The sequence below is a fragment of the Genypterus blacodes genome, unplaced genomic scaffold (genome assembly GCF_046128005.1).
Source record: "Genypterus blacodes isolate CSIRO-AG114 ecotype Tasmania unplaced genomic scaffold, CSIRO-AGI_Gbla_v1 ptg000239l_1, whole genome shotgun sequence".
Taxonomy (NCBI): Eukaryota; Metazoa; Chordata; class Actinopteri; order Ophidiiformes; family Ophidiidae; genus Genypterus; species Genypterus blacodes.
This window is the reverse complement of record NW_027467037.1, coordinates 217501-232831: the sequence shown is the minus strand read 5'-3', so window position 1 is coordinate 232831 and position 15331 is coordinate 217501. Positions and strand designations below refer to the sequence as shown.

The 15331-nt window shown below is 45.9% G+C and overlaps 1 protein-coding gene across 3 annotated transcripts in view; it reads left to right on the top strand.

Moving 5' to 3' along the window:
- Positions 1–256: 256 nt before the first annotated feature.
- rims4 (regulating synaptic membrane exocytosis 4) overlaps positions 257–15331 on the top strand; it is a 20676-nt gene continuing 5601 nt past the window's right edge. Inside the window, exons 1-3 of one of the 3 annotated variants that reach the window (XM_076171020.1) lie at positions 257–353; positions 7704–7711; positions 12849–12982. In XM_076171020.1, the coding sequence (XP_076027135.1) occupies positions 257–353; positions 7704–7711; positions 12849–12982 (239 nt within the window). Of the gene's footprint in view, positions 358–430; positions 432–7703; positions 7712–12837; positions 12983–15331 lie in introns of all 3 variants that reach the window. The other 2 variants (XM_076171021.1, XM_076171019.1) reach the window with 2 other exon arrangements.

Genomic DNA, 15331 nt, shown 5'->3' with positions numbered 1-15331 from the left:
TGACAGACAAACACAGACCGAAGACCAGAGACCAAATCCAACACGTCTCCGCTTGGTGTTGAGTCGTTTGCACCGATCTGATTCGGTGTGAACAGCTTGTGTCTTTGCGGTTTGATTCTTCTTTTCGGGGTCAGGTGGATCTGCCGTGGGGGGCAGCTGACAGCCATCCAAGACGCCGCGAGCCGTACTCCGCGTGAAGAATGCCCAGCCGCGCTTGGCCAAGCCGGCCGACCCGGGGCCGACACCGGGCCTCTACATGGAGAGGTCGCAGAGCCGCATCAGCCTGTCGGCGTCCTTCGAGGCTCTCGCCATCTACTTCCCCTGCATGAACTCCTTCGATGAGGAGGATGGGGGTGAGTGTGAATGACACACAGACATACTCACACACTCTGGTGGAAAGATGAAAGAAATGTCCATCTTTACTCTTCAGTGTTACAATACTTAGAGTGACTTATTTCCTTCTTTACAAAAATCGATTTGTTTCAAGTTTTTCGGGAAATTGATGTCAAAACTGCACCAGAATTGGGTAGAAAGTCCAATACAACTGAGGAGTCACACTCTTACACACACACAGCTGTATGGATAGGTGGGATTAACACACAAACACACAGACACACACATTAATTCCATTGTTGCCACTAGTGGATTTAAATGGTTTAAACACCCCCATCCCCCATGCATGCATGTCTTTCTAACACACACACACACACACACGCACACACACACGCACACACACACACACACACACGCACACACACACACACACACACACACACACACGCACACACGCGCACACGCACACACACACACACACACACACACACAGACACACAGACACACACACAGCCAGATTGATGTCCCAACCACAGAGCATAGGAGACATGATTCATATGATTTGCCACCTGTCTGCTGATGAGCTGGTGTTTACGTTCCCTCGGGCTCTCTCTCTCTCTCTCTCTCTTTCTCTCTTTCTCTCGCTCTCTCTCTCTCTCTCTCTCTCTCTCTCTCTCTCTCTCTCTCTCTCTCTCTCTCTGTGTTATGTAAGCCTGTCTTGGCTCAGAGGAGCGCCTCATCAACAAATCACCTGTCAACATTATTATTATTATTAATTTGTTGCTTTAGATGTGACGGGGTAGAGACACTAACAGAGACAACAGCAATAACTATAACCACTAACTGTAACAATAAGGGTGATGGCAACGACAACTATGACAATTTACAATATCGTTTTATGGAAATACTGCCTCACCTTGTTGACGGGGGTTTATAATAGGTTTGAGGAAGAGTTAGGCAGGCCTGAGTGCTGCTTCTGTTTGATTTGGACTCTGGTTCAGGGCCAACATACATTTAGTGATTTATAAATGAGCAGCAGTATTTTAAAATCAATGATCTGACATACATAGAAGCATAATAGGACGATGGTCACGTGGTGATATGGTTGTATAGATTTCAGTGTCGTCTGCATAACTATGGTTATTGTTATTTTGCATAGTTTGGCCCAGCAGGAGCATGTAGAGTTTGAATAAAGAGGGCTCTAGGATTGAACCCTGAGGGACTCCACACGTCACGTTAGCTAGCTCAGATACATTGTTGCCAATGGAAACAAAATAGAATATGTCTTAAACCAACCTAAGACTGCCCAACCTGTCCAAAAAGTATTGAGTGGCCAACAGTTTTGAATGCAGCACTAATATCCAGTAGCAACAGTATTGATCCAGATCGATGAGGGTGGAGCCTCTTCTGAAGAGGTGCCTGCATCCCCACAACAGATCAAAGATACTGACTGCAGGGTTTGCTGTGTGATCTACTGAGTCCCAAACGTCTGCTGAATCTGTTAACTCTTCACAAATACAAAAACTGAGCTTCAAGGTCGCCCAGACCGTCCAACAGTTCAGTCTAACCCTGCTGTAGCACTGCTGCCTGTTCTCTGTCAATCACATCAGTCCCTACATGTATCATGATTAATGCTGGTACGTTCAGACAATGGTTGAGGTATTTCTTAAATCAAGTCACATATTCTAGCACCTGGTTGACGGGCTGAGCTGTTTCCTCAGGTGTTGTCATTTCCGATCGCTTCTTTAAACCTTTTCCCATCTGTTCTGTGTCTTAGTGGTTGGTACCTGTTGTAGCGTTGCCAGAGGCACTGATCTGCATTCGTTTCCATCTCTGACTGTCAGACTGCCAGATGTCCGGGGTTGAGGTTGTTTGAGCCGGGGCTGTAGATGTTGTCTTCTGTGGGAGTATTTCCTTTGGAGTTGCTGAAAGCTAATCCTAGCAATTCTCAGATCTCACAGATTCACCAAATGCCTTTGTTGGTTCAGTTTGGGAAAAGTTAGAGAGAGGCAGCAAGAATAGTTTGAGGGCAAAGAAAAAGAGAAAAGGTGTCTGTTCTGTGTCTCATCATCAGGTTGATTATTATTAGGTGTGTGTTTTGTGGATGTGTGTGTGTGTGTGTGTGTGTCAGTTAGTTAGTTGGAATCCACAGAATTGTTTGGAATTTTGGTGGAATAATTCTTTTTAATTATTTAATTATTTTATTTATTGCCCAATTTACATTAAAATGTGTGGTTTTGTTGTGAGAAAAATCAAAAGTGCGTGAACAGTAGTAGCTTTTTACTATGTTGTACAAATATTATAAAACCTCTTTGTTTTGGTTGGGGCCTTGTAGCGTAGCGAGGTTACATCACCGCCTCCACGTCTCTCCTCTGCTCCACTCCGCTCTGTCGGTGTGTGTGTGTGTGTGTGTGTGTGTGTGTGTGTGAGAGTGTGAGAGTGATGGATGTGAGTAGCTGCAGGTAGCTGAGGCGTTTAGCTGAGCGGTCAGTGCAGTCACCCCCCTCTGCTTCCTGCCAGGCTGTCCCCTCTTTCCCATACTGGTTCGGAGTATCGGACCGTACCGGCCTACGCTCACCCCTGGTCTACACACAGACGCCCACACGCATATACACACACAGAGGAAAATACACGTGTAAACAGTGTGTGTGGTAATCAGAGCGGAGCAAGCTGGTTTGTAGCTCTCAGTCTAATTAAATGCTAATATGGCTGCTGATTGTGGATCACTGCAGCTAAGCAGAGGCCTAATTGCAGGTTAATTCCTTCTCATCTCTCTGTATTTCTCCTGCTCCTCTCTCTCCTTCCTTCCTTTTGTCCATCAGTCACCAGTATTTGTCTCCTCCTCTCCTTTCCACCTAATATCAGTGTGTAGGTTCGTTCTCTCTCTCTTCACCTTAATTATTCGTCTTTTTATGTTTTTATCCCGGACTGCAACAATTTCTTAATGAAGAGTATTTTGTTGCCTCTGTTGGAGAAATGCAAACGTGTCAGACATACACAACGTTCTTATAATGCATGAGAGTGTGAGGTGAATATGTTTCCTCTCAAGCTTCATCTCCTTCCTCCGATCCGACAATTAATCAGAGAAACTCTCACACGGAAACAGAACGGGCTCTGTTGTTGCTGCTGCTGCCGCTGCTTGCTTGAAGACTAATTGAGTCCACATTTCATTGTGTAAGAGTGTATCCTCCTTTATTCTGACTTGTTAGGACAAAGTGTTCTGACAAGGAAGGGGAGAAATGAGGAGAAATCCTCCTGAGTCAGGATTGTGGTGAAGGTAAAGGGAGGACGAGGGAAGGGTGTCGTCTTGTTTCAGTGCTGGATGCAGATTAGAATTGGAATGACATCGGCAGGTTCCTTACAGAGGTGTGTGTGTGTGTGTGTGTGTGTGTGTGTGTGTGTGTGTGTGTGTGTGTGTGTGTGTGACTGCAGGTACACAGGGTTCACATCTAGTTTAAGCTTAAGCGTCTTCATTTTCAACATGAAAGAGAAATGATTTTAACAAACGTTGGTGCATATTAGCTTTGGCATTCTTTCTCTCTTCATTTGTATTTGTTTATTTTTACTAACAGTGGTTGAAAGTGGTTGTTTCTTTAAAGAATGTAGTGTTTGTGCACATTTCAGGGCATGGCTGGGAGATGGAAGAGCACAGGTTTGATTCATGGAAACCCTGCAGCTGTGTGTGTGTGTGTGTGTGTGTGTGTGTGTGTGTGTGTGTGTGTGTGATGTATGACCGTGTGTCGGCTCTCAGGGCGCTGTAATGGCAGCAGGTAATGAGATGTCACTTATTGTGAGAGGAAATGGAACATTAGCCTTTAACAAATCAAAGGACAGAAGGAAATGAGGAAGGAATTAAGGGGGAGAGGACGAATGACAGCGAAAAGGAATCCAGGGGCGGAGGGAGGAGATGGACACGGCACAGACGGACGGACAGATGGAGGGAAGGTTAAGAGTGATACATGCTGATGGGAGGAGGACAGAGAGGGAGAGGAGATGAGACAAAACGGGTAAAGGTGGAGTGGAGAGAGGGCAAGGAGAGGTAAAGGAGGCAACACTGGAAAAACGGCATCAATCACGCATCAACCAGGGGTCACTCTCCACAAGGGGGAGATAGAGTGATAGAAAGGAGGGATGGAGAAGTGATGGATGGAGATGGAAGAACAGCGGGGAGGTGGAGAGTGACGGGTGAAACATTAAAAGGACGCACCGTGCCTCTGCCTCCCTCCTTGCTCATTACCCTTGTCTCTCTCTAACCCTTTACTTCTCCCTTCATTCATCGCCCTCCCATCATCCACCTCTTCATCGCTCCCCCTCTCCCTGTGTGAACGATAGAGACGGATGGAAAACAGCTTTCCAAGCCAAATCCTTCTGATGTTCTACTGTTGCTTTCCTTATCAAACGGTTAAGGCCCACAGGAGCAGAGGATGGATACAGAGCAGGGAAAGGAGAGATGCATGGGGCCGATGATGGGAGTTATAGAGGGGAAAGCAAGGAGGAGGAAGATGGGGGGGGGGAAGAGAGGAGAGAGGAGAGGTCTCTGGAGCCCCGCGAGCTGAAGAGACGACCCAGAAAAGTCAGGAGTAAAAAATGAACAGCCGGGGAAGGAGGTCTATTCTATAGGGAGGAGGAGGAAGAGGAGGAGGAGGAGGAGGGGGAGGAGGCTGTAGGTGTGCATTTGTTACATGGCAACGGGGGGGAACATGTTCTCCAGCATAATCACAGTCTGATGCTGCCTCAAAGCAGCATTCATCACCAGGAAACACCAAACCAGCAGCTCTGCAGGTCTGACACGCGGGATGAGGTCGTCCCAGGTACGCGTGTGGATGTCAAGATAACAGATATGCTTCCTAACAGGCGTGTGCTTGCCTTAGCGCTTCTGCTACATAGGGTTTTTGCCGGGGGGGGGGGGGGGGGGGGAGTGTGTATAGAGTGTGTAGCTCAGCAGATTGCCCGTCAGACGGTATCTGGTTCAGATCTTGGAGCTTCTTTGTACCCAACCCCCATTTGTCCTGAAGTGCCCTGAAAGCATTTTATCGCTCCTTTACTTCTGTAACATCAACATCAGCCTGTAACAAATTGGATTCAGCCACCTATACACATCGTTACACACACACACACACACACACACACACACAATGAGTGTTTGGCCAGCATCTGTCGGGGTTGCCAGCACAGGCGTGATGCAGTTGGCCAATCAGAACAGAGCTGGTGTCTTGGATACGGGCCCTTGAAGCGACGGTGACTAAAGATTGAGTGTGTTTCACTCAGTGTGCACAGCAGGGAAAGGTGAACTATAAACACATTGTGCCTTTTTTTAAAGCTTGGAACTGTTGCATCACTGTGGATCCGAGTATGAATGAAGAAGCACAGCAGGGATGAGAGACAGGAAGGAGAGAGAGAGAGAGAGGGAGGGAGGTGAGACGAGGAGAGGAGAGGAAGAAGGAAGGAAGGCTGAAATGAAGGATGAGCAGAAGTTCGGAGTGAAGAACACACCTCTACTGACGGACTGCTTTGTGCCAGACTGAGAGCAGGAAGTCAAGTTGTCATGTGGGCTAAAAGTGGAGACAAAGCCAGAGGAGAGGAGCGTGTGTGTGTGTGTGTGTGTGTGAGCTCCTGGATGGCTCCTCTGATACACTCTTACATAAAGAAGCAGACTGTGATTCCATTCTGACGCCTCGGCCGCCGCTTATCAGCCCCGTCTGATTATGACAGGAAGTGACACTGAGGTAATTCTTCACGTCCCCGATTCTTTAGGAGCTTTGACAGCTGCCCGTCTTTGTCTGTGATCAAACAATGAATCCTCCCTCTCCTGCTTGTAAAATGGTTTCTATACCAGCAGGGGAGCGGGCGTTCACCTTCACCTCCTCCCCCCCTCCTCTGCTTCATCCCCCCCCTCCTCTCCCTTTGCTCCGTCTCAATCAGTAACTGCTCATCTACCTTCCCCTCCTCTTTCCGCTCACCTCCTCCCCCTCTCTCCTCTCCTCTCCATCTGTCATCCATCAACCCCCTTGATTCTCTGCCTTCCTCACCTTTCCTCCTCCTTCCCTCGTTTCTGTTCTGCATCTGTTCTCCCAGCTCCCGTCTAAGGCAGAGAGATGTTATACATGAAACCTTCTTTAAGATAAATAAATACAGGAATAATTGCCTGAGCTTGTTCTGCCCTGTCAGAGGTATGGCACAGCCCTTCACAGGTGACTGCTGCTCTGTCCAATCACCGGTTGATTTGCTCTGATGACTTTGTTGTCATTGGTGAACTGTAGTCTTCCTTAAGAAATGGAAGTCTTTGTCTTAGTCCGTCGCTCATTTTGTCTACAGTTCCTCCTCTCTTTGGCCCTGCAGACTGTGTGTGTGTGTGTGTGTGTGTGTGTGTGTGTGTGTGTGTGTGTGTGTGTGTGTGTGTGTGTTTTCCTGGACAAAGTTCAACATTACATTTACCTAACTGCCTTAGATTGAAGTGATTTGTGTTCTCTGCAGAAACAGCAAAGTTCTCTAGTCATCATTCTCAAGCATGGGAGAGAAATGAGATGTGAACGCCAAGAAGAACGGCATTTTGCATTTCCATTAACATTCATTAATGTGCCTCTTCAGCTGCGTGTGTTAAAAGTCTTTCTGCGTGTTCTCTGGACAGAACTCTCCCTGCCTGGCAGACCCTGGTGTGGTCGGTCTGGGAGGAGAAGGTGAGCAGGACTTCCCAGAGACCAGGGGCTTTAACAGGGACGGGCTCTCTGGGAGAAGGGAGCGGCTCGGTCCAAGAGCGGCTACCTGAAGGCCTGAGGGCTCTGGACTGAATGTCAACTGTGGTCCATTTACCTGTGTGCTCAATGTGTCCATATGAGAGAGAGAGACACACACACACACACACACACACACAGAGGGATGAGGCACGACAGGCTTTATTAACCCAATTTAACATAAAGCAATGGTGCTTAAAACTCAGTCCACTCAATAATTACCAGCTCGCTCCAGCTCCTCTCTCTCTCTCTCTCTCTCTCTCTCTCTCTCTCTCTCTCTCTCTCTCTCTCTCTCTCTCTCTCTCTCTCTCTCTCTCTCTCTCTCTCTCTCTCTCTCTCTCTCTCTCTCTCTCTCTCTCTCTCTCTCTCTCTCTCTCTCTCTCTCTCTCTCTCTCAGTCAGTCTGTGTGCTTCCGAGGGGAACCAGCTTCGAGGACCAGAAAATAAATAGACGTCTTCTTGATTGATAATTAAAAGCAGCTTCCACCGATGCGCAACCGGCCACTGCTGAACATTCACTGGTGTTTATCTGAGACGTTTCGTTCACCTGCTCCTCCTTTGTTTAGTCTCATTTCTTTAGATGTTTCCTGGAGCCTTAAGAGCCGGGGCTGTGGTAGCAACATGAGGCGTCGTGTGTTAGAGGGACACGTCTCCAGCAGGTGTCTAATACTTCAACTTAATGCTACATGAGAGCTTCTAGAAGGGTCTGAGTGTGGCTTGGGCCGTATGCAGTGGACAGGATGAAGACTTTGGCTGGTGTGAGGCAGCAGAGGAACAAAGTTTATTTATGCTGCGCTCTCAGAATGAAGATGAATGTCTGACGTGAGTCTCTTGCCGGCAGTTTCTACAGTTGTTTTATTGCTTTGGTTCCTGGTGTGGAGACGGGGAGTAAGGAAGTCTTTTCATCTTTCACTTCTCCTCCTTTATTACATCACAGTTTTGATGTCAGCATCCTCGTATAACCATCAAGTGCCTCTTCTCTCTATCATTATCTCTCCTTTTCGCAGCTCCTTCTGGTGAATCTATCAGTAAATAACCATCAGTCAACCGCAGTTTGTTCCATAAGAAACAGATAAACTATGTTTCATATATCAAACATGACTCATGACTCAAGTATCTTTGTTTAGGAATTATCTACACTGCAGATGGTTAAGCCTGTGTAAGTAAATAATGAATAAATAGTCTGACATCAGCGTCCTCTGAGCCTCAGGCTGTCAGCACACAGCTTCTCTCCCTGAGGAGCCTGCAGACCTGCAGGAGCTGGCTGAGCCTCATCCATTCCTCATTTGAAGTCCAGCGCTCATTTACATATTTTACCAATCAGGCATGCAGCCCACCCTCTAATCTGAAGTAAATGAAAGGGGCATTAAGTTATCTATGACCTTTATGGAACTCCATTGATCACCATTTAGAGCTGCGGCCACATGGAGACGTCTTGTCTCCTCGTTTACAGTCCATCATCGATTCAAACACAGTCATTCAAATCACTGAGCTGAAGAAACAAGCAAACCAGAGCGAACATCTCCTAAAGTATACAGGAGTAGAGCCTGCTGCACACCCTGATGCAATTTATTACAGCCGTCCTGCAGTAAAGTGAAGAAAGTGTCTATTTAAAGCTCTGCAGGTCGGCTCCAGCACTGCAGGTTTAAAGATTTAATGAATCTGTGATGAATGAACATCGATACGAGCTCAACCAGAGGGCCCGATCGGTAACTACACCGCAGACCTCTGTCGTTTACTCCACATGGAAACATCCTCTCTTTCCTTCCATCATGTGACTCAGGCCATAGATACACACACACACACACACACACACTCACACTTGTGGAGATTTCACTTGACTCTTCTCTGGACCGTTCCATCTGCGGCCTGAACGTTTTGACGTCTCGCTTCCTCTCATAAAGCCAACAGTATTATTGTAGAACCTGAGCTCCCACTGGCTGACAGTATGAAACAAATAGCTTACCTGTTAATATAATTATCTCTGACTCTGTCTTATGGCCCCCTGCAGCGCCAATAGGTTTGAAAAAGTACCCACATAATAATTTACCAGTGGGGGGGGCAGCACGGCTCAGGATTGTAGAGGAGTCATCTAGAGATAGGAAGGTTCCTGGTTCCATTCCAGGCTCCTCCTATAGAGCCTGTCAACGTGTTCCTGAGCAAGACACCGCTCCTGATGTGCAGGTTGGTCCCTTACATGGTGTGAACCTGCCATCAGTGTATGAATGGGTGAATGTGAGGTCACTGTACAGCACTTTGGATAAAGTGCCACATAAGCACTCTCCATTTACTCTTTCCAGCCTTAATCATCACTTGACATCAGCTGCACCTCCACAGGGAAGTCCACTTTCATTTCCCAGGATCTTCTTCCTCCTCTCTCTCTCTAACGTCCTCTGACGAGCCAGATTTTCTCTCTCCCTTTGTCTGTAATGAATGAGATGAGATGTCATTTCATTCACTGGATATGACTTCATTCATGTTATTGTATATAACCTTTATGCACTCATGGATGTTGTGATAAACAGCACTGTGTAGGTTTTTTAAGTGGTGTCAATAATTTTGTCCAGGCCATTATAAGAAGTCTCATTATTCAGAATAGTTTCAACTTATTTCAGAGAAAGTTAAAGGTGTTCTGATTTGATTTTCAGGGTACCAGCCCCTGGTGGCCACAGACGGTACTTGCTCTATATACTGATATCTTGTTTGACGTTTTGGTGTTTTGGGGTTTGTCACAGTCATGCTGCCCTCCTTTCTCCTTTCTCTCTCTTAGTGAGAGGAGTTTGTCTGAATGTGGATGAGATATTTTTACATCTGCTCTGCTTTCATTAGTCTCTCTGTGCTGGGGGACGCTGAGGCCGTCTGCTTCTTACGTTACAAACTGATGAATCACGTCAGACGCTTTGATTTCTGTGGCCACATCACAGTGGGGGTCCTCCATCACAACAGGGCGAGCTCTCTGTCTGATGACCGCTCTAAGAACTGGTTCAGGCAGGCTAAAGGAGGGAACAGATGACTGAGACGCAGAGATCTATAGCATGGTTTACTTACAGATCCAGCAAGAGTCAAAGGTCAGAGGACTTATGCTTTTTTTAATTGTGGAGAATTTGCTGCTCTTCCTCACAATGAGTCATTAATTCACCAATTTACTATCTGGGCAATAACAGCAAACAGTGAAAACCACAAATAAACTCCAGTAGAAAATCTGTTCTGCTCACTTTTTCTGATACAAAGTGGGCATTTACATTTCATCATGGAATTATAAGATTCTTCTCAGCTGTAACACAGCTGAAATATGGAATCGATTTGCAATCTGAAGCTGAACGTGTCCTAAAAAAGAAGCCCAGACTGCATTTAGACACACATTCTCATTTCAGAGACACTCCCCGGAGCCCGGCATCGCCTGCGGTGAGTTTAAATAATTATCCATGAATATAACTCTCCCCCGACTGAAAGGAGTCGATCGACGTGCGTTTCATCCAATAGGAAACCTTCTAAGCTTTCAAATGAGCTATCACATGCCCCGATGGCTTTGGTGTCGCGAGGGCCCAGAGAAGATGGCGTCGCCTCACACACAGAGCCCAGAGGGGTCTGACACAGAGGGGCCTGACACAGAGGCCTCACAGAGCAGACAACATAACACACAAACAACAAAGAAGTTACGAATGCAGACCTCTGTATAAATATCAATTAAAATGCACATTTCAGCTATTTTGAAGGGTGCGTAGGGACACCTTGTGATAAAAGCCTCATAAAATCTATGCACAGTTTTTTTAGTCATTTTGAAGGTTCATGTTTGTTTATCGAAAATGTTAAAAAAAAAAAAAATTCATTATTATTATTTTTTACTTGTATGTCCATTTAGTTGAATACATTTAGTGATTGTTAAATTAAAGACGGTGCTGGTTTGGGTGCAGATGTTCTCATTTCTAATCGTTGCTGCTCATCATCAGCCTTGTTTGTTTACACTCATGTCTAATTGCGTTGACCTTCTGTCAGGGCTCTGGCAGACTGTCAAAACAACCTGGTACTGTTAAATGACCTGTACTCTTTGTTTATAGTGTGATAATGTGAAGCATCAGGACGAACACAGTCACTGATCATGTGTAAGGAATGATGGAGCAGGAGCGCTAACCTAAATCTGCAAATGACCCGTCCCACATGAACGTGATGGAAATAGCTCTGTTCTAGGTCGCTCTTTAATAAGTACTCAACCAACTTTCTGTGTGTGTGTGTGTGTGCGTGTGTGTGTGTGTGTGTGTGTGTGTGTGAGCCAGGCTTCCCAAAGCATTTTTATTTCCATTAAGGTGATTGAAACTGAGAAAGGGAGAGAGGGAGAGAGAGAGAGAGAGAGAGAGAGAAAGACAGAAAGAGAGCAGGACCTCATCTGGATTTGATCACTGTCATTGTCATTATCCTAAACCCAGTTCAGTCAGAAGATCACTCATGTACAGAGACGCAGGACTGTGGATCCATCAGCCAGTCATCTTCAGAAATACTCCTTGTCGGATTGATTTCCAGAGGCTTTTCAGTTCATACTTCCACACCAGACAGTAAGTCACAGTTTAGTTCAGTCTCTGTGTGTTTGTTTCACTTTGATTCTGCTTCTGTTGAGTCGTTTAGCAGCTTAGTGTTCTCTAAGAAGGTTAGTGTTCATATAGCAGGTTAGTGTTCTCCTGTGAAAGGGAAGTTGTCTGTTATCTCCTCTATGTTTATGTGAACTACAGGCCATTCTTCACTTTGCAACTAATTTAGTCCTTGATGAACAAATTATCAATGAATTACTAAACGAGAGGCTGTAGACGTTTTAAAGCGTTGGTGTTGGAGGGGTGGGAGTGATGTGGGCGTCGGGGGTTAACAAAAATGTGAAATCAAATTAGTTTTTTAATTTGATGCTCATATTTGATTTCATATTCTCATGATAAATCTTGCATTCCTCAACATTTTGATTTTAATCTCCCTTTATCACTTAATTATATCTGTAATACGTGTTTGTGTGTGTCAAACTCCACCTGCATTAACACACACACACACACACACACACACACACACACACACACACACACACAGTGGACACTGCATGTGGTGAGCTATTTCCCAACAAGGTTCCTCCTCTGGGGAGGAGAGCAGTGTTTTGGTCCTTGGCCCTGTCTCACCTCTCACTCTGCTTCTCTTCTTTCTGACACTCATCAGGCCACAGCTGGACAAACAGTTTGAGCTCAAATGTTGGTACACATGATGCAGAAGCTTTCTACTGGAACAACCTGATGATTGTAATGTTTCCATGAATGCATCAAATGGTCATCTTAGAGTTTACACAGGGAACTCCTCCAGGGATCCTTCCATTGTTAGAGGATGAGAATGAAGCAACAATCAAACAATCTATTGTTTTTTTGTCCAGAGTTGTGATAAACAAACTTTCATGATTGATAGGTGATTATTTTATTGAGTATTTCTTTCATTTAGGTTCTTTATAATTTCATTCATTAGATTTTAAAATGCTGAAATAGTTTTGAATAAATATTGAATAAAGTCGTACATTAACTTTTCCTCTCCATCAGATCTGTGGACTCCATGTTTATTACTCTTAGATGTTGTTTTTGTTTGTGTTATAATGGATTTGTTTTCTCAGCACAGCTTTGGCAAATGAAGACAAATTCAGAAAAAAAAATCATCTTCACAAATCTCTGAATCAACAACTGAATATAAAGTCAGAAGTGCCTTTGGTTGATCTGCTGTGTGTGTGTGTGTGTGTGTGTGTGTGTGTGTGCGTGCAGTGGACACGGAGGGGAGGAGGCTGAAGGGAGCCATCCAGAGGAGCACAGAGACGGGCCTGGCTGTGGAGATGCCCAGCCGGACGGTGCGACAGGCCAGCCATGAGTCCATAGAGGACAGCATGAACAGCTACGGCTCCGAGGGGAAGTGAGTACGGTCCTAACGTCCTACACCGACACAAACAAAGCTCCTGCCTCTAAGTTTAGCTGTGAAAAGCAACCTAATGATTAAATGAGCTTGGCTACAGGAACACACATGACAGGACAGGAATAGTTCTCCAGTTAAGTCAATATGACCTAGAATGTCTCAAAGAGCTTTACAGGTCCACACAACTAAAGCCCTGCCTAAAGAAGACCAGGAAGAACTCTGGGATAGAAGTTAGCATGTAAGGAAAACAGGGAGCAACCTTGTTAGAGTCATTTCAAAGAGAGATGGCTTCTAAAGGCCGTATCTGGTCTACACTCACACCGGTAGTAACCAGAGCGTAAACAAAGCCTAGAACTCAGACTTGTTCATCATTCTCCTGCAGCACTGAGGCTGTTTATGATTGTAATGTTTGTATTATTCATGTTTCTATATCACACTGCTTCTCTGGGCGATTAGTCACAGAAGCACAACGAGAGTATCTGCTTCTTTAGTCGAGACTGAGAGATCCAGATCTGTGGCCTCTCTGACAGCTGCAGGTCGTTCATCCCAGAGAGGAAGTGCACTAATGGAGGAGGTTTCAGAGACAAGGTTGGAGAAATGACAAATAAATGAATCATTGAATTAAGCTCTTTCACCGCAAAGCTAAACCTTGTTGTCATCGTCCTCCCGTCTCTGCAGCTCCGAGTCGTTCCGTCTCTAACGTCCTTCACTCCTTTGTCCTTAAGAGCCCGGCTCAGTCTGAGAGAGCAGAGGTGACCTCTCCTTTCATCTCCACTTCTATAATAGTATAATCAATTTGAAATGCAAAATATACAATTACAGAATGAAAGAAGGGTCAGAGGAGGAGTGATGTAGGTCTGATCGCTGCTACGTCGCTCACATGTGGACAGGAGATGGAAGTAGAAGTGGGTCAGCTCTGCCTAGAGGTGTAAATGTAGCGTAATGCTCTGTCAGCGCTCACTGGCATCACTGGGGGTTGGACAAATGACTGCAGATGTAAATTGACACCCCTGACGACAAGCTCCACATTTAGAAACAATAATAAATGTAGCATTTGTTGCTGTTGTGAGTTCAAAGCTTTGTGTTTTGGTGTTGGGGCGTCGGTCCATCGTGGAGGTTTGGTTTTCAGTCTTGTTTGTGTTTAGCTGCAGGATATCTGAAACATTTATGAACAGATTCCCCATGCAGTTGTGGCGGACAGATGAGCCTGAGGGACAGCTGATTCATGTCAGATGTCTCCCACCCACATCTGGGCTGCTGCCATTAGGTAATGAGCTTTTTAAGCCACGATTATGAAAGAATCAGAGGTTTGACTCCACAAATACTGGAGCCAGACACAAAATCAATGCAAGCCCAAAAATCTCCCAGATAGAAGCGATGGTTCTGTAAGTAAGAGCGGCTCGGGTCATTCCTCATGGCTGACGGCGGGTTTGGACTCCCAGAATGCCCCGGGTACTTTGTTCCTGTTTTGTCTCCCTGCTGGCGTTGTTTGCCTGCCATGCATCTGACAGAGGAACCTTCAATGAACCCTGCTGGCTGGGGAAGGGCGTAGTTTCACACAGCACACCAGAAAGCAGCTATGACATCACTGGTGTTGGTGTAGTACCCACACACACATACCCCCCCGCCCCACACACACATTCATCAGAGCCAAACCTGTCAGCATGAGTCCCTGCTGTTGCGTAACACACGGCAGAGAGGCGAAACAGACAGACAGCCTGACTCACACACACACACAGGACATCTGAGGATTCATAGAGACGAAGGTTAGGACAGAGGGAGAGTGAGAAGGTGACGAAGAAGGAGATAGACGGAGAGGAGGGATTGCATCATCGGAGGTGTTTGCATGAACATTAAAACGCCTTTGCTGCTCAGAATATGCAGATATTTAGGGAAGGAGCTTGAATTGCAGAAGAGTTTTTCTGACTGTACGCTGTAAGATCACTTCCTTCCTTTGTTGACGCCCCCTGACACTCCGTACCCCTCTATCTCACAGAGTAACGTGTCGATGTGCGGCACCGGCATCCCTTCATAGAGGGGAAATAGAGCTGAAGCTGCTGCCTGTCGCTCTGTGTTTCTGTTTCCCTCAGTCTGCTGATTGAAGAGCTCTCTGCTTACGTATGCAGCGCCATGAATAAGCACTTTGTTAGCTAACACCATCCAATCACACTTAGGAGCTTATTGATTTATGGTTTTGGTAATTCAGGTTCTAGTGTGTGTGTGTGTGTGTGTTGGGGGTGTGTGTGTGGGTGTGTGTGGGTGTGTGTAGGGCGTATCAGGACAGAATTGTACGCTGGGATCAGAGGAGGTTTAATGAAATCACAGGAACAATCACCAATCACGTATCAG